The sequence below is a fragment of the Numida meleagris genome, chromosome Z, assembly GCF_002078875.1.
Source record: "Numida meleagris isolate 19003 breed g44 Domestic line chromosome Z, NumMel1.0, whole genome shotgun sequence".
Lineage (NCBI taxonomy): Eukaryota > Metazoa > Chordata > Aves > Galliformes > Numididae > Numida > Numida meleagris.
The window spans coordinates 52,774,908-52,800,109 of NC_034438.1; the positions used below are offsets into that span (position 1 = coordinate 52,774,908).

The 25,202-nt window shown below is 41.0% G+C and overlaps 1 protein-coding gene across 2 annotated transcripts in view; it reads right to left on the reverse strand.

The window, feature by feature from the left end:
* The window catches only part of PIGG (phosphatidylinositol glycan anchor biosynthesis class G), an 82,861-nt gene that overhangs the window by 6,165 nt on the left and 51,494 nt on the right, over positions 1–25,202 (reverse strand). Inside the window, exons 12-13 of one of the 2 annotated variants that reach the window (XR_002433282.1) lie at positions 22,666–22,842; positions 21,248–21,384 (exon numbers count right to left, since the gene is read on the reverse strand). Coding sequence is in view for 1 of the 2 variants with exons in the window: in XM_021380142.1 (XP_021235817.1) it covers positions 21,221–21,384 (164 nt within the window). In the remaining variant the exon portion in view is untranslated. Of the gene's footprint in view, positions 1–21,220; positions 21,385–22,665; positions 22,843–25,202 lie in introns of those variants that run through there. The other variant, XM_021380142.1, reaches the window with a different exon arrangement.

Below are 25,202 nucleotides of genomic sequence, written 5' to 3' on the forward strand. Positions count from 1 at the left end.
CTAGTCTTTCTGCAGTTTTACTTTACAAGAATTCTCTGTCCAGCCCTCTCTGAGAAACAGTCGGTACTTTGTTAATCTGTCCTCTACACATTAGTTAAAGGTTGCAGTCAGAAATAAACTCCCATAGCACTCCATGTGTCAATCTGCAACATTTTAAGAATATCTGTAATCCATAAGATTACAGTTATAACCAAATATCAATTAGTTTTGCAAGCAAGAACAAATTTGCCATGTTTCTCCCATATGCCCTACTCTCATCTAGTATGATTCTGGACCAGATCTGAACAGCAACTGTTAGGGCAAGACACCAACCGCACCATTAATAAATCCTACAAATTTCTTCTAAAAATTTACCAAACTGACTTGAGAGATGCCCACTAGACCCAGTTCACTCGCGGCATGTGCTCATTTCCCCAAATTCTGATTCTTCAACTCATAAAGAACTGGACTTCTATTGAACTTCACTGGATCAGTCTCTACCTTCCCTTAGAGGAAAGAGAAAGCACTTCACCAGCACAAATATCCATGTCTATTTCAGTGTTGCAGTCAAAGAGATAGCTAACATGCACTGTAGGCAGCACTGAAGTATAATCTCCACATTTCTTCACCACAAAGAAGCCACTCCTTTCCAACAGGTATCTTTGACGCTCCAATCCCCCTTTCTCTATTTACGCTCTGATGGCTAATGATGAATTCCATCCCTCCTTTAAAGAGAGAGTCACATGAAACTGAGTGCTCTGCTTGATATGTCCTATCTGTCACACTACTTCTGTGCAGGAACGTATTGGTATATACATATGTAGTGACTGTACTGCCTTCTGCCAGTGCCTCAAGCTTTCCCATCAAGCTCCACTCAGGTTAATCCTTAGGAAGTGTTACCCTGTTCAGCTCCAAGAAAACCAACAAGGTTATATCAGACTACTCATTGTCACTGGTCCATACTTTAAAGCAAATAATTAAAATTCCTAACAAGCAAAACAAAGCTCCTGATTATTTTGAAGCTCAACATTAGTCAATTTTCTGCAAGTATTCTCCCCAAATCTACTTAGCATTTCTGAAGACTTCCAGTAGAAAAGAGCCTGAAGTATTGTGTCAGCGTCACACAAGCAGGGAACAAGAAGGAAATTTTTAGCTTGATTTTCTGTTAAGGTGCACCTTCAGGCTTTCCTGTCCTCTTTGTAAACAAACAGCTCTTCTTCATCATCTCAACTAAAAGTGTAAACAAACTTGCCACCCAAAGATTGTTCCAGACAGGCAGGCTATGTGGAGACTTAAAATACATTGTTACTGTGTTACTTAATTAAATTCAAACTGACCAGTTTAGAATACACCAGCCCAACAGGGCAAATGAACAGTGTCACAAGGCATTTCTAGGGAGACAAGGCACAAATTATTTAATACTCACTCTTCAGCACAGAGGACAGAGTCAGCTCTTTCTTGTATTTTTCCATTACAGTAGCTATTTTTAATCTCGTGGCTTCACTAGTATAACAGAACTCCTCAAATTACTCCTGCCACCCCAATAACAACAAACACATTTGAGAAGAACTTATGCACTTTAAGAAACTGTGAGAGAAAAGTGGATGGGAAAATCCTGGATAAAAGCAGAAGGAGATCATCCCACGTACCTTCCTATCCACAGCTGCCTGAGCCAAAAAGTCCATTTACATTGGCCACAACACAGAGACTTAAGACTAATGGTAAAAAAAAGGAAAAAAAAGCTGCAGGTCAGAACAGAAAAAAATCTGCTCAAATATAGGCAAAAATTCTCTTTTTATAGTTAATGTTTCCTGCTGACCAAACGCTGCGCATCAAACCAGATGGGAATGTCACTTTTGAGCAGCTCTGCAGGTGCAAAGATTGTTTCAGCAAGCAGTGCTCAGCTGGTGTTATGCAGATAAGTAAGCCAGTATACCTCTTTATAGGTTGTCACTGTTCTCCAGAATTTGTATTGTCAGGGAAAGGAAACTCAGCCATGGCTTCTAATTATCAGCCATCACAACGAAGGAGAAACTTTCAACAACATGGAATAGAGCAGACAACTGAGGACGTGCATACATCGACAGACGTGGCCCGTGAGCAGGAGCTGCAATTAGCCAACTTAGCCTACCACTGTCAACATCCATCTTGAGACACTGCACTCCTACACGTCTTGCATGCTATTGATTAGACACATCTGAAAGCCTCTAAAACAGAAACTGAACACTAAGTGTCTGCAGCTAGCAAAATGGACAATAATAGACTAAGGATTTTCTAAGTTCCAAACCATATCATTTTCCATATTCTTTCATGTGTTACTTATACAGCATGTATGACTAGCTATTAGACAATCTGGATAAGTAACTAGCACACTGAAGACAAAAGCATAAGCACTTCCAAAATAAGTCATTTTAACTCTACTCACAAGTGAGTAGTATGCATCCTTGTTCTCCAGTGACTACAAAGGAAGTTTATCCACTTTTGGTTTTATCTCGGATCTGCCACAGTTAATTCTAATATTTCAATATAAAAGCTGAAATCCATTTTGAACTTAGATTTCAAGGTACTTTCAAAACATGATCTACTTAAAGAAAGATGTGTGAAATGTTCTTTCCTTCTTGCTTTGTTCTGAATGAACATTGTTTCGTTCATCCTATCCACCTGAGAATTAATAAGAACAAAATTTTAATACTTGTCTTATTAGGAGAACAAATAATTCTTCAGAACAACCATCAGACCCAGTAACAACTTCAGATTATATCATGGAAGAAACTCAAGAAAAATGAGGGAAATTCAGTAAGATGCTATATGCAGTCTGCTTGGAAGTTCTTGAATCCTGCTAGACTGACCATACTTTACAACATTCATTTTTGTTAAGGAGTATAAGGACATTCTCTGAGCTCAAATCCCTAAGCCTCAGAAAGTACTGTGACAGAGTTTTGGTTGCTCGTATCCCATGGATTTGACAAGCAAAATCATATCAGCTTGCAAAGAACACTGGACCAGAAGGAATCAACAACACTGACCTGTCAGGCATATGTGCCAGGAAAACTGGTAAGAAAAGGAGACAACAACTCAAGTCTTTCCACCATATGGTTTCATGTAAATGGGCAGCAAGTATAAATAAATTGTATTTTCTTGAAGAATCTCATCACACTACTTAAAGTGAAAACCTGACAGTGTTTTCCATTAGGATGATTTCACTTTTCACAATACCTAAAAACAACAACCTGACACACACAAAGCTTAAAACCTCTACATGATTGTAAGCATAGGCTGCTATCTGAGTTTTTGCAATGTGATTTAAAATTTAGGCAAAAGGTACAGAATATGCGAATATACCAATTCAGGAAAAATAGCAAGGTATAACCATGAACAACAGCTAAAGTACAGGTTACACCTAGAAACATTTATGTGTAAGCAGAAGTGTACAAATACGGCCCTCTACTTCAAGAAGCACCCTTCTGAATGACTCCCTTCCTGCTTCAGCAGTAATATAAACCACTGAGAATCCAGCAGCATCACACAGCCCCTGCTAATTGTAGGGAAGAAATAAAGTTGGTACTATGCTTCAACCAGAATATTTCTATTTCTCTATTATGAGGAAGGAATTTCCAAAGTACTGAAGAGAAAAGAGAGATGATTCCCTGAGTGCAGTGTGCATAATGAATACAGCTTCTAACTTTCTTCACAGTTTTCTGTTTGGTACAATGTGCAGTAGACTCCTCTGCATAGCTTCATTATTCCATGTGGAGCAATGAGACATACTCCTGGGATTACACAAGGATGTCAGTATTAAGCCCAAGTATCACACATTCTTTCTCCTTTGGCAAGTTTTCAGGAATGCTGGAGTTATGAATAATTTGCATGAAGTTGAATAATTAAAAAGAATACTCAACATTAACATAAAGATTGTAGAGCCACACACACACTCTCTCTTGCAAGCAGAATGGAGTACTGCAGGATCTGTAAACCCACGCCCTAGCACTTCTGCAAATGATGAGACAGTTCTAATACCATGGAGCATAAAAGCAAGAGTAAACAGAAATTTATGCACCTAGGCAAGAAATTAGGTGCCAGAGCCCTTTGGAGGAAGATGCCTTGGCACACTATTTACAGACTCTCTTCCTCAACAGACTCAAACTGAGGAGAATGGAGAAAAATAGCACAGGATTTTTCACACAATAGCTTTGGTGATACTGTAAAGCTCTCACCCTGGGGTCCAATAAAAAAATGTGGAGTACATAGGGCAAGTGAAACTTTGAAATTTGAGTATGCTCAGTGGCCAAGGAACATGAAGAGACAGCTCTGAAGAGAGTCTGAACATTATCTGATGGACTGAAGGAGAAAGAAATGGGGACAGAAAGAATGAGAGTGATAGCAGGGGAAAGGGAGTGAGCAGTAGGGAAGGGTGAGGGGAACAAGAAACAGCGCTACCAGAGGAGATAGGAGAGATCAGAGAGGAGGAGAGAAGAGAAAGGGGAGGAATAGAGATCGTGCATGGTGAGAACTGCATGTGCAAGGGAGGAGAGCTGTGGAAGAAGCTTGTGCACTGGCAGGAGGGAGAGGCACAATGCGGAGAGACAGCGAGAGAGAGAGGAAAGGACAGAGGGGAAATGGTAGAGGGGAAGATAGGAGGGCAGAGAAAGGAAAGAGGCAAAAAGCAGACAATGAGCAGAGTGGCATGGAGAGGGACAAAGAGAAGAGCATGACGGAGTGATGGGTTGGGGGAGTCAGTGGGAAGCGAGAGAATGATTGGGAAAGAGGAAGAGGCAAAGGTGAAGCGCAGGAGGAGGCAAGGGAAAGGCAAGCAAGGAGGGAAGAAGGGGAAGGGAGGCATGAAGAAGTGCAAGGAAGGATAAAAGAGGGAAGGCAAACAAGAGGAAGCGAGGTCACGGGAAAGTGTGAAGAAAAGGAGAAAAGATGCAGAAAGAACGAATGAGCAAGGCAAAAATAGAGAAGAGCAAGTAAGAAGAGAGGTTTGGAAAGGAGCACAGACAGACCACTGATGCAAAGACAAGAGGAGGGACAGATTAATAGCATGAATGGTAGAGACAGATGGGAGAAGGACAGTGAAAAGAAGACACTGAGCAGGGGGTATAAGACAGTGGTAGAGACAGCAAGGAAGGGGATGAGAGCACGGGAAAGAACAGGAGAGAAGGGACAGTGAGTCCAGGAAAGAGTGATTAGGGGAGGAAGAAAGTGATGGGGAGGAAAAGACAGCAAGGGCTAAATAGGAGGAATAGTAGTAAGAGAGAGGAAAAAGCAGTGAATGGGAAAGAGTACAAGTGAGCAGGGGATTGTGGCAGAGGGAATGAATGGCAAAGAGAAAGAGCATGAGGCAAAGAAAAAGCAAGTGCATAAGCAAAAGCATGCAAGAGGGGAAAAAAGGGGAGAGCTAACAGAGAGAGAGGGAGAGGGAGAAAGAAGTGCATGCAAGTAAAAGAGAAGCCCCAGAACTCAAGAAAAAAAAAAAAAGAGAGAAAAACAGACAACTGAGAAAGCACGAGAGTAAGAGGGAAAGAGCAAGGTGGTGTGAAAAAGCATGCAAGAGAAGGGAAACGCACATGCAAATTCCTAAGAGAAAAAGCTTGACAGTGAGTCTATACTGGCTCTGGCTGGGTTGGAGTTAACTCTTCATAGCTCATATGCTGCTGTTTTGGATTTGTGACTAAAGAAGTGTTGGTATTATATCAGTGTTTTCACTGTTGTTGAACAGTGTTTGCACAGCATCAAGTTTTCTATGTTTCACATGCTGCCCCTCAGACAGGGTGCAGACTGCACAAGTGCATAAGAAGTTGGGAGGAGGCAAAGCCAGAACAGCTGGCCCAGACTGACCAAAGGAATGTTCTGTGCTATACGACACACTCAGCAATAAAAGCTGAGGAGAAAGAGGAAGAGGTTCCATTCAGGGTTGTGTTGTTTATCTTCACAAGAAATCACTACAGGTGATGCAGCCCACCTCTGAAGGAAAGTTGTTAAACATCTGCCCGATGATAGGTAGTGAATAAAATCCTTATTTTGCTTTGCTTGCATGTGCAGTTTTGATTCACTTATTCAACTCCTTGTCTCAACCCACACATTTTCTCACTTTTGGATTTCTGATTCTTTACCCTAGGCCACTGGGAAAGGAACAATCAAGTGGCTGTGTGGTGCTTAGTTCTCTCCTGGGGTTAGTCCATAACAGAGGAAACATACATAAAACAGGGAAAACCTACACAGAAAAGAGAGGAAAAAGAATGAGAGAGAGACACATGCAAGAGACAGAAAGTACAAAAGCAATAAGAGAAGAAGTGCATGACAGGGGGACAGAGTAAACAGAGAGGAAAAGTGCTGTCTAAAAGGACAGCATACCAATAAGCATGGGAGAAGAGTAAGGAAGAGTGCACAAGAGGGGAAACTGCACAGGATAGGTAGGGAGAGCTCTAGAGAGCAAGAAATAGTTTGGAAGAGATATAAAGCACATGAGAAAGAAGGAAGGCCCCAAAGCAAGACAGAAGGAAAGAGCATGACAGAGAGAAAGGGAAGGTGCCTGAAAGTAAAAGGGACTGTGTGTGCATGACAGAGAGAAAAATACTTAGGATAAGGAGGAAAAGCATGTAACAGAGGGAAACCGCACGCTGTCTAAGAAGGCAAGCAGACATGAGAGAGAGGTGACAACAGTACATACATGAGAGAGCAGGAAGCATGCAAGAAAGAAAGTACATGCAAAAGGATGAAAATAATATGCAGACAAAGCCTGAGACAGAGAAAGCATATAAGATAGGTGACAAGTGAGAGTGCACAGAAAGGAAAGTGCAAGGCAGACAACGCAAAAGGAGAGAGAAAAATCCACGTGAGAAACAGGCAAAGTGCAGAGAGAGGCAAGAAAACAGGCAAGGGATAAACAGAATGCATAAAGAGACAGAAAAAGCACTTGTGATAAAGCATATGGCAGAGGGTTAAATTGACAGAGAGAGTGAGGGAGAAAGAAAGGTAAAGAATGACAGGGAAAGTGTCAAGTGAATGGGAAATGAAGCTGGCATGTGTGAGAATGTGAATGGGCAAATGAGAGGGGCTGTGCATGTGCACGTAGAGGAAAACTGTAAGCAGGTGATGGAGCATGAGAGAAAGAGAGGGAGAGCAAGCCACAGAAAGAACAGGGAAGTGCACATATGGGAGAGTGATAGAGAAGGATGACATGCGGGAACATCCATACAACAGAGAATGAGCGCACCAGAAATGAGCAAAAGGAAAGGTGTCAGTGAAAGGAAAGCCATACAAGAAGGAGGAAAGGCACAATAAAAAGATATAAGCTATGAGTGAGGGAATGTATGAAAGAAAATGGTATGCACACACAAAAGAGAAAAAATGTGACAGATTGGACAGAAAAGAGCGAAGTGCACAAAAGACAGAGAAAGCATGCAAGACAGGGCTAGTACGCAAGAGATGTCAAGATGCAAGAGGCAGTAAAGACTGAGCACGTGAGAGGGAGGGAAAGACTGAGCAAGAGGGAGGAAGAAGTCCATGAGGGAGTGGGAAAAGCAAGCACCGGAGAAGAACGGCATGAGAGAATTTAAGAGGAAGTGCATCAAGGCATGGAGAGGGAAGCTGCACTGCAGAGGGAAAGCATATGGCTGAAGGAATGCAGTGAAGGTGGGGAAACATGCAAAAGAAGGACGAGAAAAGAGTGAGGATGAAAAAGCACATAAGAGCAGGAGGAGAGCATACCGGAGAAAGGGAGAGCATACCGGAGAAAGGGAAAACAAGCAGAACAAAGGGGATAAGTATGTGAGAGAAAGTGTAAAAGAAGGTGTGGATACAAACTGGCACAAACTTGTAGCAAGAGGGGAAAAGCATTTGTGAGAAGAGTTATCATGCAAGACTGGGGGTAAGGGAAAGTTCACAAAGGAGGAAGAGAAAGTGTAAGGGAATAAGTGCAAGAAAGAGGGATCATTTGCAGGACAACATGAGCAGGAAAGGGAAGGGGCTGCATGAGAAGGAAGGTGTGTCCAATAGAGAGAACACAGCAATGGAAGGAAAGTGAAAGAGAGTGAGAGGGGTTTGCAAGAAGGGTGGAAATCTGCCCATGAGAGAGAGAGGAAGCATACAGTACAAAGAGATGGAAAGCGTGAAGGGAGAGGGAAACTTGAGGCTGTGAGGAGGAAAGAAACAAAAGAGAGTTAGAAGAGAGAGGGAGACTGCATTCATGAATAAGAGAAAACTGTGCAAGAAAGAGCAAGGAAAACTGCTTGATAGAGAAAAGCACATGCAAAAATAAAAGCATGTATGAGAGGGAAAGCATGCTAGAAATGGGGAGCTTGCATGAAAAGGAAAGCATGAGAAAAAAGAGAAGTAGGAAAAGTGTGCAAGAAAGAAAATGAGCAGGAGAAAGGGAAAAAAGCAAGTGAACGAAGAGAGACAGTGAGAGTTTTCATGGAGGAGGAAGAGTGAAAGCAGGAGAGACTTGTGTGAGAAGCAAAATGTGTGAGAGTGCATAAAAAAAAGAGACATTTGAGTGGGAAAAGGCATGTTAGAGGAGGATGGGATGCAGCAGAGATTGTAGTTAGCACATGCAAAAGAGGGAAAGAATACATGAGAGGGAAAGCATGCTACAAAGGGAAGCCATGTAAGGAAAGCATGGTAGATTATGCAAAAAAATGAGAGAGGGGAAATGTCTGACAAAGAAGGAAAGCCAAACAAAGAGGGGAAACATAAGCATGAGAGCAAACGGGGAAGTGTGCCAAAAAGAACTCCAAAGACATAGTGAGGGGAGCCCAAGATTTGTACAAAAGGGAGAGAGGGAAAATAAGAGGAAGGTACAGAAGAAAAAGCACATGCAGAAGAAAGTTGTAATTCATGCATGAAGAACAAAAGTGCAGCATCACAGAACGACACTTACAGACAGGGAACGTGAGCAAGTGAGACGTGCAATTGGCACATGCAATTGAGTTAAAGCACACACACAATCAACATTGCAAAGAATTTCTTCCATATTCCTATTTTATATATCCCCTTGTTTAGTTTAAAGCCATTATCCCTTATCCCATCCCTATGCTCCCTGATAAACAGCCGCTTCCCAAGAGAGGAGAAGCATGTGTAAGAAAGGGAAAGTGTGTGCAGGCAAGAGAGAAGGAAAGCACACATACAAGAGTAAGAAAGTACACTCAGGAGAGTTAAAGAACAAGAAAAAGAAAGCAATGGAGAGAAGGTACAAGAAGGAGAAATGGCATGAGATAGATCGCACAAATGAGAGGTGGAGCAGGCAAGAGGGAAAGTGGACAAACCAGATTGCATGCAATAGTGAGGTTGCAGAAATGAGAAGAAAAGGATGAGAGGGGCAAAGCAGCCCAAGATCTGTCATTACTATTCAGAAACAAGGCCAAAAAAGGCATTAAATGCCTCCACATTTCCTCACCTTACTTGTTAGGTGATCATCTTTACTGAGTGAGAGAATCACAGAATCATAAAGGTTGGAAAGACCACTAAGATAATCTAGTCCAATCATCAACCCATGCCTGTGATCGCTAAACAGAAGAAACAGGCATTAGAGATGCAAGAGTAGGAAAGACTTCAAAGACGTAGAGAAATCAGAGAGAGAGAGAATTATGGAATGGCTTGGGTTGGAAGGGACTTCTAAGATCATCTATTTCCAACCCCCCTGCTATAGGCAGGGACAACTTCCTCTAGACCAGGTTGCTCAAAGCCCCATCCAGCCTGGTCTTGAATGCTTCCAGGGAGAGGGAATCCACAACCTTGCTGGGCAACCTGTGCCAGTGTATCACCACTCACACAATAAAGAATTTCTTCCTAATATCTAGTCTAAATCTACCCTCTTCCAGTTTAAAACTGTTCCCTCTTGACGTGTTGCTACAAGTCCCTCCTCACCTCTCCTGGAGGCCCCCTGCAAGTACTAGAAGGACACTATAAGGTCCCCCTGGAGCCTTCTCCAGGCTGAAGAGCCCCAGCATTGTCACCCTGACCTTGCAGAGGAGGTGCTCCAGCCCTCTGATCATCTTCGTGGCCCTCCTCTGCACCTGCTCCAAAAGCTCCACGTTATTCTTGTCTTGGGGGCCCCAGAAAGCAAGTTAAAGATGTGCAAGAGTGCAAGCATGTGACAAACTGGGGAAAGCATGTGAATGAGAGCAGGAAAGCACGTGAGAGAGTAGGAAAGCATATCCATGGAGAAGCAAAGTGCCTTTCAAGACTGAGGAAAGAGATGAAAGCCAGAGAAAGAGAGGTGCAGAGAAAGGGATGCAAGTGAGAGGCAATGTGTCTATGGGAGCGTGAACATTCATCAGAGAGAGGGACAGGGAGTGCACATCAAAAGAGGGAGTAACAAGTGGCAGTGATGGAGAAGTAGAAGCAGGAGACTGAAAGCTTAATGAGGGAAGTGCAAGAAAGAAAAAATGTTGCAGAGAGAGAAAAGTATGCAAGGGATGGGGAAAATAACAGACAGAGGCAAAGAGGGAGAAGGGAAGTGAGACAGAACCAGACAGGGGAACGCGAAAGACTAGGGAAATCATGTGTGAGAGCAATGCCAGATATGGGAGGCAAAGAGCGTCCATGAACGTGTGTGTGGGGGGGTGCAACGGAGAGGATAAAACACAACATTGAGAGGCAGAGAAGTATGTCTGCAAAAGAGCAGTGAAGCAAGGGAGAAGTTGCAAGAGACTGGGAAGGGCCCAGTAAGAAAGGAGGAGAGGAAACACTAAGAAAAGTACAAGCAAGAAGGAAAGACTGCATGAAAGAGGGGAAGATTTTACAAGCAAGAGTAAAAGCATGCAAGAGGTGAGGGAAGTGAGAGACAATGAGAGAGAAGACTTGATGATCCTTGAGGTCTTTTCCAACCCAAGCCATTCTGTGATGATTCTGTGAAGACATGCTAGAGTGTGAGCATACTATGGAGATGAGGAAAGCGAGGAGAGGAAAAGCAATTCCAGCAGGGAAAGCATACCAGAGTAGGAGAGTACACAGACAAGGGCAGAAACATGCAACTAGAAGAAAACACAAGTAGGTGAGGAAACGCAAGCAAGAGAAGGAAACTGCAAAAGAGAGAGAGAATGCAAGACAGGAAAAGCAAGAGGGATAAGAGGACAGAAGAACAGAAAGGGGGAAAATGAGAGTGTGACAGGAAAATGCAAGAGAAAAATACACAAGGGACAAATGGAAAGCATATGAGAAAACGTATGTGAGAGGGTAAACACAAGTCAGAGAGGAAAAGTGTCTAAGGAGATTAACACAGAGGGTAAGTATTTCAGAGAGAGAGAGAATGGGATGTGAGGGGAAGAGAGAAGGAGGTGGGGGGGGGAGCAAGAGCAGGAATGGAAGGAGCAGGGAAAGCAAGTGAGAGGGTCATGTGGTGGAAGGAGCAGTAAAGAGAGAGAGAAACAGCAAAGGTGCACTGCCCAAGACATGACAGGGAAAGTGCAGGCAGGTGTGGAAGATCATGTGAAAGGGAGCAGGCAAGCAATACTGCTGGAAAACATAGAAGTGGAAAGCGAGGTGCTTTGGGAGACAGAAGTGCAAGAGAAAGAAGAAACACATGAGAGCAGAAGTGTGCAAGTGAGATAAGGAAAGCATGAGAAAGGAGTGTAAGAGTGTAGGAATGGAATGTTGTTTCTGCATTAGATGTTGAAAAAGGGGAATTGATCTAAAGAAGCAGAGCACAATGTGTTTTGTAACTTGCCCTTAGAAACAGCTAGTTTGAAAAAGTAAAAATACCATATATTTCAGTAACATATTTTAGAAATATAGTTGTTGAATTATGTGATTAATTCTCACCTGTAAAACTGTAATAATTGTGAATAGTATGGGAATAGTATTATGGACTAGAAAGCATGCAGTAAGGCTATTCTGTTCGGATAAGAGACCCTCAGCAAAAGAAAAGCAGACTTGTCAAACATCAAAGAAGCCAGGGCCTCCACATAAAGCCAAATTGCCTCACTCTGTGGGTAGGTTGGGATGCAACAGGCAGGCATCAGGATGCCCCCCTCTATCCTCCTCCCACACTTATCTCTATCCAAGAACGAGCAGGTGTCCAGAAATAATGGCTGAGTGTTGAGTAAGCAACTGTTAGAAGTTAATTAATTAGGAATATACATGCTTAGCTAGCAACAATTTATGTCTAACAGGTATCTATGTTTTTAGTTGAGTGTCGGGAAGATTGTGAACCTGAAGTACTCAGCTAATGAGGAACCAGGGGAGGAAAAGATAAGCATCAAGTATAAAAGATAAAAGATGCCACGCATAAAAGATGGAACACTGCTTTCTGCAGGCACTCCTGCTTGCAGGACACCCACCACTGCAACTGCAAATAAAATCTGCTTTTATCAGAGATACTGTCCTGATAAATTATTTGGATATTTCCAACAAGAGGGATGGAAAGAAGGAAAACATGGTGGGCCATGTGTGAGGAAAGTGAGTGAAGCAGAAGGAGGGAGGACAAGGTGGAGTGGAGGTATGAAAGAGACAAAAGCAGACAGAGTACTACAGAAGTCCCAAATAAAGGCAGCAGAGCATGAGAAAGGGACTGACACCACAACTAAGAGGGAAAGTGCATTCAAGAATGTTGCAGAGATGGAAAAGTATGCGAGCAATGGCAAAATGATGACAGACTGGAGGCAAAAGAGAATGGAAAAAAGCCAAGCATAAAAGGGAAAAGAATGTGTGAAAAGCAAAGCACGCGAGGGAGAGGGGCAAAAAGTATCTGAGATAGAGAAAGCAGGGTGGTAGCACACAGAGAGAGAAGGTACTTCTGAGAGAGAAGTAGAAGCGGGGAAACAAAGAGCGAATGGGACAGAGGCAGCAATGAAGAGAAAGCAAGGGTTGAGCAGGGCACGCAAGTGTGGGCAAGATATGGAAAGTTCAAGAGAAGGGGCAGTGGCTTTAGAGAAAGAGCAAGGGGAAGGCATGCATGGGAGAGAGGCAAATTGGGAGAATTAAATGGAAGTGCAAGCGCAAGACAAAGGAAAGGGCGGATGAGAGGCACAGCTTGAGGTAGGTGAAATACATGCAGGAGAGGCAAAACATTTAGAAGAAAATGGGTATACTGGAAAAGTGTGTTAGAGAGAGGGAAATACTAGGGAGGCAAAGGTGGGGGACACCATAAGGAGAGGTGCAGGTGGAGAACAGAGAGAGGGAGCAGAAAGATGGAGAGAAGAGAGCTGGAGTGTGCAAAGAGAGAAATGCAAGGAAGAGGCAAAGTGAGAGACAGAACCAAAGCAAGAGTGAGGCGGGGGAAATGCCAGCCAGAGAAGCAGCATGAGAGAGGAGAGTGGGAGATAAAAGGGGAAGGCTCAGGTTAGAGACTGAAAGTCTGAGTGGGGGGGTGGGAAGAGCAAGAAATGGGGAATTTGAGAGTGTGAGAGAGATGGGAAACCATCTGAGAATCGAGAAAATGGAGAAAAGGGAAAGGAAGACAGAAAGGGAAAGCAAAGGACAATTGGAACACAAGGCAAAGACACACAAGAGAGCAAAAGTGCAGAAGAGGGAAGCAACGCAAGAGAGAAATGAAGCACATGCAGGAGGTATAGTGTGAGAGAGGGAGAGCATGCACAAGGACAGGGAGCAGAGCACATGCAGGAGGGGACAAGTGCCCAGAGGAAACATGAAAGTGGGAAGCAGGGGTGTGACAGGCAAGAGGCGCCTGCAAGAGGTGGGGAGTGGGTGAAGCCCATACACAGGATAAATGAGGACAAACCACGTGAGTGATGGGGAAAGCATGGACTGTGCATGAGCACATGTCAGAGTGGGAAAGCAAGAGAAAAGTGAAGCAACTGTGGAAGGAGGGTGTATGTATAGCATGGCAGACAGAGCAAGATATGAGGACAGAAGGATAGAAGAGAGAAAGTATGAGCACGCAAGTGAGGGAGGATACCAAGCAAGAGTGCGAGGGACAATGAGTGAGAGAAAGAGTGGAAGTACAAACACAACTTCATTCTGCAGCAACTCCAAACTTCAGGGTCCTTCCTCCGCTAAAAATGGCTGCATGGACTAATCAAAGAAAACAGATGTGAATATAGAAAAATCTAATCCCTTCCATTAGAATTAAGAAAAATACCTCCAATGCCTACGTTTTTTGAAAGAAGCATGCTCCATGCATGCTTGCTACTCTGGAACTCCGAGGCAAGATAGCTTTGCTCTGTCACTTTCAAACAGCCATGGTTCATCAGCAGTAGAAGGGACTACCAGAAGTTCGTTTACAGACACAGGAATTTATTAGCATTCTTTTCATTATTTTTTCATGTTTTCAGAAGCTTTTCAAGTACTTCTAGAGTCAAGCTAAAAGATCCTATCTAGATTGTCAGTAGTCTTTGAAGAAATTGTTTTTCTTATCATGTGATCCAAAAATTTCTGCCTAAAATTGATGTCCTGAGGCTACTCATGCCCAGTATTGTCACTGCTGATTCTCCTAACGGAGCCAACAAGCTTAGGTGTATATTAAACTTAATAGACTGATTTGTGTAAACAGCATTTGTAAGTCTAGTCAGACAGGATGCCAGAAAAATATTGTCTCATCATGCAGTGGTTCCAAACAAGAATAAAGGTCAAATACTGCACAACAAAGCAATACTGCACACCTGCACTCTCTGTAGAGTAAGAGGCAGCCAGTAGCTCTGCAGATACACTGAAACTGGGACACTGTACAGCCAAGCACTTTTGAACCTACTTCTATATGTCAGACAAACACCAGAAGATCAAGAGGAGGAAGACAGTGCAACTCTAAAACGCCTAAGTTAGAGCTTTGGCTCTAAAAAAAAACAATAAACTTAGAACTCTTTCCATTCAAGATTACCCACAAAGAAAAAGCGAAAGGCTATGCAAAAATTAAAAAGCATGCTTGTCACGCTGATTTAAAGTAGTCTCTACCTAAGCCAGTAATTCTGTCAATAATAACAATCTCACAGTAACAGCAGTACACAGCATCAGTAAGATTATTTTAAAGTTGTGTGGTCAACTCTATAACGTACTTGGACAGTATCTAGCACAATGAAGCATGTGTTCTCAATTAAGGTCAGTAGTCATTATTAGAAGACCTCATGCTTAATATATGAACTCTACCAAAAATTAGATAAATTTTCAAGTTCCAAATCTGCTTAGATGCTTACTTCCATCTACGTAAAGCAAAAATAACCCAACTCACTCCAAATCTGTGTGTTTATAAATTCTGTGCTCACAACTTCCTTTAACATTTATGTAGAAAGTACTTCAGTTCCTAAAACACAGCTGCATAGCTGGTCCATAGAGGAAGAGGATGACATTTATTTTGCAAGAGGCTTTGAAGCAACTTGTCATTTGTTTCTAACATTGAGGCAACTGATGAGGAGGTCTCCATCACAGAACTTTAATGATGTCTAAGAGAAATCTCCAGCTCATACTCAAAATGACAACATGTCAGGAGATGCCAAAGTGAGTACAATATTATTCCAGCCTGTGGCTTTCTACTTTGAAATGATTTCCAGATTTCTCTACACATCAAGAAACAAATAGATACCTTCTACACTTTTTATTTTAGCCAGAGAGCTGGACTGCTGGCAAACACAGTATAGAAAAGGTATTACGATTGTAGAGAATGTAGCTGCAGTATATTCATAGTTGTAAACATTTCTTCATCTTTAATTAACCTAAGGGAGAGAGAATGGAGTGAAACCAGGGGAATTAAATACTATTTACGTACAATACTGAAGGGTTCAGAAAAAAAAGGGTTGGATTGTTTCTTTGTCTTTTGGAAGGACTGCAATTTCTACCTGGAACCCAAAGAAGAAATAATATTAAAATTAGAACACTCACTGCATGTTCAGCTTATGTAAGAAAGAAAAAGGATTAATATATTAGCATGAACTGTGAATGGAGGATTCCATAAGTGAAATGAATTAGACTGAAGATGGCAAAAGCTGAAACTTTAACTTTAGATATTCCTATAACAAGCATGCTTTTCTTCTTTTAAAATCAGCATCATAGAAGAATTCACAGCAAAAACTTAAGTTTATTGTGCAAATATTCTACATTAACAGAGTCCCAGCATAACACTAAGTGTTTTGCAACAAACATCCCCTCATTGGGCATTACTTAGATTTTCAACACCTGGAAGCTGGTTGCTAACAGGAAAGCATTACTAAAACATTTGCTCAGTAGGGAAGAGAAGTCAACAGGCTTTCCGCTTTCTTCTGTACTAGGAGACATCCAGCATTCACACTGAAATCTGACTCATTAAACCAATTAAAACACAGATTCCAATGAATAAGTAACCTGAAAAGTACGATGCTGTCTATTTAAAGAGCACTAATTACACAACACTGTGACTGTCACCCACAAGACAACTTTGTTTGGGTAGGAATGTAAAAACCAAATCCATCTGGAGTGAGATGAGTACAGTGAGGCCATGTAATACAGGTCTGGTTATACAATAACATGGCCCTTCCGATCATAAGAATCCCCAAATGCTAAGTTCTAATTCAGACTACAGCAATACAGTGAGCACTCTAAAAAATACTCTTTACATGGCTCATGAGCTCTCTGGAATTTATGTTGGTCAGACAGAGAATGCTTGGTTAAGTTTAGGCATCAGTTTCATCAGTGCTCCCTGTCTCAGAAGTATAGTCAAGAGTTATTGCACAGTTTCCATAGAGACTAAAGCAGAAGAGTTCTTACTATTTCTGTCTGTGAAAATCCCATCACATTCCAGCTGCCAAGTTTTTTATGAGAGCATGAAGGACAAAAAGTGGCACTAGTATTACCACGTTCCTGTCTATCACATGTCAATAGTTATTTTAGAAGCATATTTACCTTTGCACATGAGAAGGAAACCTCATAGTTCCGTGTGCCTGATTAAGTGGATGCAAATTGTTTAACCAGTTGCAACCAGATTTCCAACATATGACTTCAAGAAGTCCTTATTTTCTAATCTTTTTTTACCATAGAGCCCCGACGATGCACAGACTTCGTATATCTAGTGCACTTGCACTTCACAAGGATGCTCCTGCCACTGTAAAATCCTAACAGTCAAACTGATACAGACCAGATAAGTAGACAGACAGGTGGACTGAAAATTGGCTCCGCTGGCTCAGTGCACAGGGTTCTGATCAGCAAGCAGCACAAACTCCACCTGGAGGCCACTCACTAGCGTTCAACCCCAGCGCTTCACACAATGGGGCCATCTTCCTTAATGGAGATGGCACAGAGGACACCCTCGGCAAGTCTGCACACAATGCCATTCAAAGGGACCTCTGGGACGCCAGAGAAATGGGCTGACAACAAACTCATGAAGTTCAACAGCAGGAAATGCCAAATCCTGCACGTGGGGAAGAATAATACCATGTGCCAGGATGGGCTGGGGGATGACCACTGGGAAAGCAGCTTGCTGAGAAGGACTTAAGTTGTGCTGATGGATACCATGTTGCCTGTCAATCAGCTATTTGCCATTGGGTCATAGAAGACCAATATCACTTGGGACTGCAGTGGGGAGAGCACTGCTAGCTGTCTCAAGTTGATGCTCCATTCCCTCTCTTGAGCAGTGGTGAGATGACACTTGTGGTCCTGGCTCCAGTTCTGGGCTCCCCAGTATAAGAAAGACATGGATATACTGAGGTGAGTCCACTGATGGACCACAAACATGATGCTGGAAATGAAGCATCAGACAGGAGAGGATAAGCTGTGATCATAGGCAACAGTAAAGAAGACACAGACAGACTCTCATTAGTTGTGTCCCACGTAAGGATGAAAGGCAATGGACACAAAATGAAATAGAACAAATGCCACTTAAACATCAGAAGACAACCATTTTACTGTCAGGGTTGTCATCTACAGTTTTCCCAAGATTGTTGACTGTCCAGTCTTAGAGATAATTAAAGTCTAACTGGATATGGCTCTGAGGAACTTGTTTTGTTTGAACAGTACTGTCCTTTGGACAGTAAGGTTGGCATAGATGATGTGAGAGATGGCCTCCATACTCAAGCATTTTATGATTGAATGAGTGTGAAGTGCAGAAAGGGGGAAAGTATGCATGTGTACTTGTTCCCTGGAAGTAATAGCCACAGTAAAGTTCAGCTTTTAAGAACTTTAGCAAGAGTCTGAGTAAGCAAAGTCAACTGATGCACCTTATCAGTTACATGGGGATCCACTAAGTGTCTGGAATAAACAAAGACAGCTAGAACTGAGGTCAGGCTTCCCTCTCCATGTAGACTTCCTCATATGCAAGCAGCTCCTAAACAGATTGCAGGATGCTAGAAACTGCATTAAGCACAGCATTGCTGTGCTGTTCTGAACACATCCGTTCAACTGTGACTGCTTCAGAGTAGGTCAGCAATCCTGATGGTAACCTCAGCACATTCCTCAAAAGTACAGCAGCTGGATTTTTTTAGACCTTCCCATCTGGATCAAGGAAAGGATCTTCGTCTTCATTCAGGATCACATAAGAAAGGAAAGACTTTGAGTTACACTGAATGAGGCACTGCATATAAAACATTTAATAAGTAGCCTTTAAGAATCTTTTTTCAAACATCCAGGTTTTTTTTATTTTTAAATAAACTCAATCAACCATATATTTAAGAAATCACATAGAGCAGCTGTTCACCTTCTGCAGTTTTAGCTTTTGCTCCAAGGAATAACAACAAAGAAATATGGAAATCATTCAGCCAGCAACAAAACACAAAAGTAAAATAAAAAGCACGTAGACCAAAGTTCTGATCACAATAACATACCAATGGAAACAAGTCCCAGGGGCTTGAGAAATTTCAACCCAGAGTTATTCACTGTTTAGGAGAGGAAACAACCTTACCAGTTGACCCAAATGAACCTTAAAATTTCTACACTAGAAAGCTGCTTGATGGAATCTACTTACATAAGTGATGTGGGTATTACAGGTCACAGCTACCCACTTGACAGCAGTTTAAACCAGCACTGTACCTTGCAACACTACTAGTTGAGCTTTTAATCTGCAAAAATTCAATCAAGAAAATATGAGAACAACTGACACTACTATGAAGGCACATCATTTGAAACCATGTAAAGATCTTCAAAGATTTTGTTATAGAAAGTTTTTGACTAATTTGTTAGAAGTGCTTTCAAAGAACATGCCATGTGGTATCATTTTTTTCTTAATTTTATGTTAGTGCTGATCAGTCTGCCATTCGGAGTCTCAACAACATTAAAACTTCAACTCTTTGAACGCGTTACAATAGCTTTTATTCTTTTACTTTCCCTCCCCACACAGCAGCTCTGAGGCTGTTTATTCCTCTGTACTCAGAAAATTTCTAGTTCCAAAGCACCTGCAGTGTAGTAAGAACAGAAAGTGGAACTGCTATTAAAAAAAAAAAACAGAGCAACATGGATGTAACCAGATGAATCATTTTAAACACAGCATGGTATAGCTGAACAGGGATATAAAGGAATTAGGAAAAAACAGTAGATTAATAGAGCATAAGTAATAGTCAGGGTCATGAGTCACATTTACTAGAAGACAAGAAGCAGGGATTTTGATAAGTACATGGCAACTCCGTTTTTAAAGAGTATAAGAATGGAAGTTGAATGCTTGAAGAGCTTGAATATTGGGAAGATATAGTGATGGATCAGAACAATAACAAAAGAGTGTTAGAACATCACTCAATACAAAAGAGGAGTGTTAGAAACAGAGAGTTACAGTTGCATTTGGTATTGAGACATCAGATGGTAAGGGAAAGTCAAGAAGGGAGTACATGGCGGTTATACAAATCCAGACATCAATAGATACCGCATTCCACATCTCCTTAAGCCAAAAAATATCAGAATGAACAGAGAAAAGGCTTGATTTCAGACGTACTATACATAAACGCCAGTATTTAGACAATATCAACTAACATAGGATCAAGAATGACTTCAGGGAAATTGGCCTCAAACTAAGAGGTCGTGCTCTACATGAAGTTTCTGTTAAGTAGTGCATTACTGGTGCAATACGGATCCAGCACTGGCCTATGTCATTCCACCAAAACAAAGTACAGAGAGCTGCGTCTTTAGAGAACAGTATGGTACACAGGCAGACCAGTGAATAAGGTGTGTCTCTGTCTATGAAAGGTGTTTGTTAATACAGAAAAACATATGCAGTGCAGGAATTTAGACTGCTAGAACAGGTCATTTCTGGCACAAAGGCCTGCACTGCCCTATGCAGCTAAGTGAATTGGGGATCCCATTTCATTATGCATATAATGAATGCATGTGTGCCAACACAGTTTCATTATAGCCAAAACAAACAAGTAGAAGGAGAAGAGAAGCCAGATAACATAAAGCACAAACAGGATGAGACTGGATGACACTGTAGATAAAGGAAAGTCAGACTGGTTTACAGAGAATGACTATGCATAAGGAAAAGAGTTGTAATAAACTAAATACTGTCTAAAATCCCACTTGCCAGCCATGCTTCAATGTCTGGTTTGTAATTTAAAAAAAAAAAAAAGAGTAAATTTAAATTCTGAAGATAATAAAGAAAAGATACGTAGCTGACTATAAGTTCTGGGATGGTAAGAACTTAGTCACTGTCAAATGGTATCTCAGTAAAAGTATATCAAGTTTTTGCATTTGTAGAATGATGTTATAGGATACTGAACTTATAGCCACTTCCTCTGTTAACATATTGCACCTCTCTTGAGTGACCCAGACAATGAGTTAAACATTGGCTATTTCATGCACGCTAAAATGCATAACAATTTCCAACTATGTCTTCTTGAAATTCCAAATGCATTAATTTATTTTGCATTCCTTAATGCCTCTGCTACACAAGATATCCAAAAGCACAAATATTTTAGCTACAAATGACAGCAATAACCAGTAACATACAATAAAATAAACTTGTTTGATCTATATAGACTTGCATGCAACTATGCCAAGCAAGGATAGTTGTTCAAAGAACAGCATATTAAGTTTGATTTCCGTGTCATTATTTTGAAAAGGCCTTCTCAAGCATCCTATTTAATAGATTCCAAAAATGTTTTTAGACAGCACACCTTGTTACAACAAAATAGACTAAAATGTTAGATAATTTAGCACAGCAAACTGAGAACTCATTAAGAAACAAAATTAGTAAAACAGTGCAAATAAAATGAAAACTGCAGATTAAATGAAACCAGGAGAGTGAGGTGGTACAAACTTCTATCAGAAAAAATAGCATGCATTTTCTTAATGGAAAACTAAGAATGACGTAAAGAAAAATACTCGTTTGAAAAGGTATATATTATAAGGATGGTATCTGCAATACATAAGGAAATGTTGTTTTAGTTCAAAACTTGATTACCTGCTAACTTCAGAACTCAAGTAGCACAGAAGATGGATGGCCCAAAGTAAAGGTCCTGCATATGTTGCAAATGCTGTAAGGAATATTGCTGGTATCTCCACGTAGCTTTCTAGTCCCACAAACCCTGCTGAAACATCCACAGTAGCAATGCCATTTGAATTTCCCTGAAAATAGGAATACAGTCCAAAAGATTCAATTATCTCCAAAGAAACATCTAGCATACATTAAAATGCAAGTAATTATTGTATCAACTCTTTGAGCCACTTTACAGTACAGTCATATTATTTACAAACTTTACATTGGAATTTCAGTACAGAAGCTTACCAAACAACAGCTTCAGTTTAGGATTTGCAGACTACTTTGGGCATGATCAGTATCTTTTGCTTGTCTTTTTTTGTCTGCAAATACATATGCTTGTTGTTTAATACATTATATTATAAAAAGATATTAAAACAAGCAGCTGCATTTTCTGATTTAAGTCATAGTCATGAAAATATGCATTTTTCACAACTCATGGCTCAAAACCAAGACTTCAGGTTTGTGGCCTAAAATTACACCAGGATATAAATATTTCTTGCTCTTAGAGACAGCAGGGCTCCAGTTTAGACCACAGTAGAACACAAACCTCCTCTCCATCCACAAAACAAGTTGCATGTTAACTGGATTAAGACTCACAAATTCAGAGAGGTTTCTGATTCCCAACTCTCTGCACCACAACAGATTGTACTGAAGTGGACAAGTATTACTGAAGTAGATGGCTTAAATCGTCAATAAAAGGCATTTTTATGAAAATCGGAAGAACACGTGACATACACTATGAAACTCATCCCAGGCATCTATGAATTTGTTTGAAGTGACGTAGTACCAGGAGAGCACTGTGAGAAATAGGTAAAAGAATATACATCGTACAACAACTTCAACGAGACTGCTTCAGCAGGGCCACCCAGAGGCCTTGCTCAACAACATATCCATGTAACTTTTGAAGATCTCTAAGGAAGAGATTTCACAACCTCTCTGGGCAACCTGTGCCAGTACTCCATCATCTGCACATTAAATATGTGCTTCCTGATACACAGAGAGAACCTTCTGTGTGCAAGTTTGTGCCCATTGACTCCTGTTCACTGAAAAAAGCCTGGCTCTTTCCTCTTTCCACTTTCTTCAGGTACTTCTAAACATTGATGAGGCCCCTCTGAGCCCTCTCCCACACTCAACACTCCCAGCTCTCAGCCCTTCCTCATATGTGAGATGCTCCAGTCCCTCAGTCATCTTGGTGGCCCTTTCTTGGGACTATCTTCATTAGCTCCATGTCTCTTTTGTACTGAGGACATCAGAACTAAACACATTTCTCCAGATATGGCCTCAACAGTGCTGCTGAATAGACACAAAGCATCCCCTCCCTTGATCTGATGGCAACATTTTGGTAATGCAGCATAGGACACCATTACCTTTCTTAGTAACACTGCTGGCTTATGTTCAACTAGGTGTTCATCAAGACCTCAAGGTCCTCTTTCGCAAAGCTGCTTCTCAGTTGGCTGGCACCCAGCAGGTCCTGGTGCTGGTTTTAACGTTGTTAAACTTGATAAGTTTCAGGAATCCACTGAGACTCATGGGTGGCTCCTCAGCTAATAATGGAAGAGCTCTGCTGAAACATTTGTTCTTTGTGGCAGATACCTTTCTCTAAGACTATTCGTATATCTGAATCGGATTTCTGTAGCTTACCACTTCTAATACTCAGATGATACATAAATAACCAACAGTTCAGAGAATCTGTATTTATTTTAAAGTACCACTCAAATATTTCAAACAGTGCAATAGCTTATTGTCATAATGGCAGAAAATGACTGGAGACAATTCAATTTTGCATAAAAGCATTCCATGGTAATCCCTCATGATCTAGATCAATGAAGGACAGATATAAAAACACTAGCTTGGGAAAACAAACCAGGGTATCTGCTGCAGGAACAGCAAAGAAGGTCTCCATAGACAATAATTAAAGCAACCAAAAACTCTCCTGAAAGTTGCAAAGGTTTTTCAGAAAAGATTACAGTTATATCTTTCATCATATATGAGAGATTAACAACAGTATCGCAAACGACTCTCACTGAACTGAGAAGTACAGAGGTGAAATACAAAATTGGCATGCTTCTGGCTTGTTTAAACACTGATTTGACACATTACTGTATTTTCTCTGAGCCTTTCCCATAGCTTTATAGTAACTGGAATTCTATGCACCAAGAGAACTTTAATTAGTTGGATCAAATAATTTAAGGTGAAAAAATGAGGTAATTGGAACAGGTTGCCCAGAAAGGTTCTGCAGTCTTTATCCTCATAGTTTGAAAACACAATCAGACAAGGCACTGAGCAACCTTTTCTGACCCCACAGCTGGCCCTGCTCTGAGGATAGAATTCAACAAGCCACTTCAAAGTGTCTCTCAGCCCATCCTTCTATCAAAAGGTAATATCAACTATACACAAACAATTGTGAAAACATACAAGCCTATGCTGTTCTCTTCCAGAAATAAAAAATAACTTGAGTATAAACAAGCCTCAAAGGTTTTGAGACTGTACTTCCTTTCACTTCTACTACAGATACATTGCTCTAAGGATGCAAACAAAACAAACATAAAACCAGTAAAGAAATACATCAATTTTTCTTCGTTTATGAGCTCCTGTCCAAGGTAACTAAAATAGCTTCAGAAATATTTATAGCAACATATATACTTTTTAAGAGCTGCTACGGCTAAGGAAGAATAATATAATTATTTATATTGTCACTGCATGTTGAAAAGCAAGTAGCAATGACAAAGATACAGGATGCTTCTGGGAAGCAAGTGTGAGTTAAAATATATGGATAACTCAGGGCTTAAAACTAAACAATCAGTCTATCATTCAAGCTTGTGGACAAATTCATCAAGAGGTGCACAAAGTTACAATAAAATGACACAGGCAAGTAAGTATGGCACTGACAAAATATATCAGTTGTCTCTGTTTGTCAATACTGGATTCTTTTTAACTTTATTTAATACTTTCTGTAAATCAATGAAAAAAAGCAAAGCAATTATCCTAACTACTAAAACAAGACTGAAAAGCAAGGTGAGTCTCACCCAATTTCACATGAATAACACAGGATCAATAGAACAAAAGATAACCCACCTTGGAAGGGAACTCAAAAATCTTCAAGTACTACCTTCTGCTGAAAGCAAGTTCAGCCACAAAGGACTTAACCAGGTTGCTCAGGATTTTATACAGCCCGGATGTGAAAGACTGCAAAACCTGTCTAAGCAACCCCTGCTCATATTTAGTAGTCAAAAAAATCTTCAGTAAAGGGCAACAAAAAGAAGTTAAAAGAAGTTAGTGTGTCACGTAAGTTGCAGCAGTTTAATAAATTAGCCTTAAGTTCAAATTGTCAGAGATCTGCAAGAGCCAGCTTGTGGACCCAACTAGCAAGTGGTTTGGGTCCAGATCGGGACTGAGATGGGACACTGATATATCTTTTTACATGTTGTGACATAGCACTGACAGGAGCCAGCAGTAAAACATTAGATTAAAAGCAGCTCCCAAAGGAAAGAATGGCCAGGCCACTGCTTCTACCTTTTCTCACAACAGTTCCTCTTAGCGTAGGAGGTGACCTTGAACTCTGCTAAAGAATTCCTAGACAAGAGATGCACTTAGGGTCCCAACACAGATAATACATAGAAAACAAAAACAAGTGTAAGATCAAAGCATATGTACTCAATACTTTTTTTTTTGTACTCCTACTCAAAATTAAAGTATTAGCTTACACAACCAAGAACTTTATCTTCTCCCCCCTTTCTTGAACTATACTGACTGATTAATAATGATAATAATAAAATCTATTCCTATGAAACTTGCTTATTCTGCACACTTAGGATTTTTACTGCTGTTGTTTCATAAAGTCTTTAAGGACTCTATAATCCTTTTCAAAAGAATCCTGCCTCATTCATTAAATATGCTATCCTGA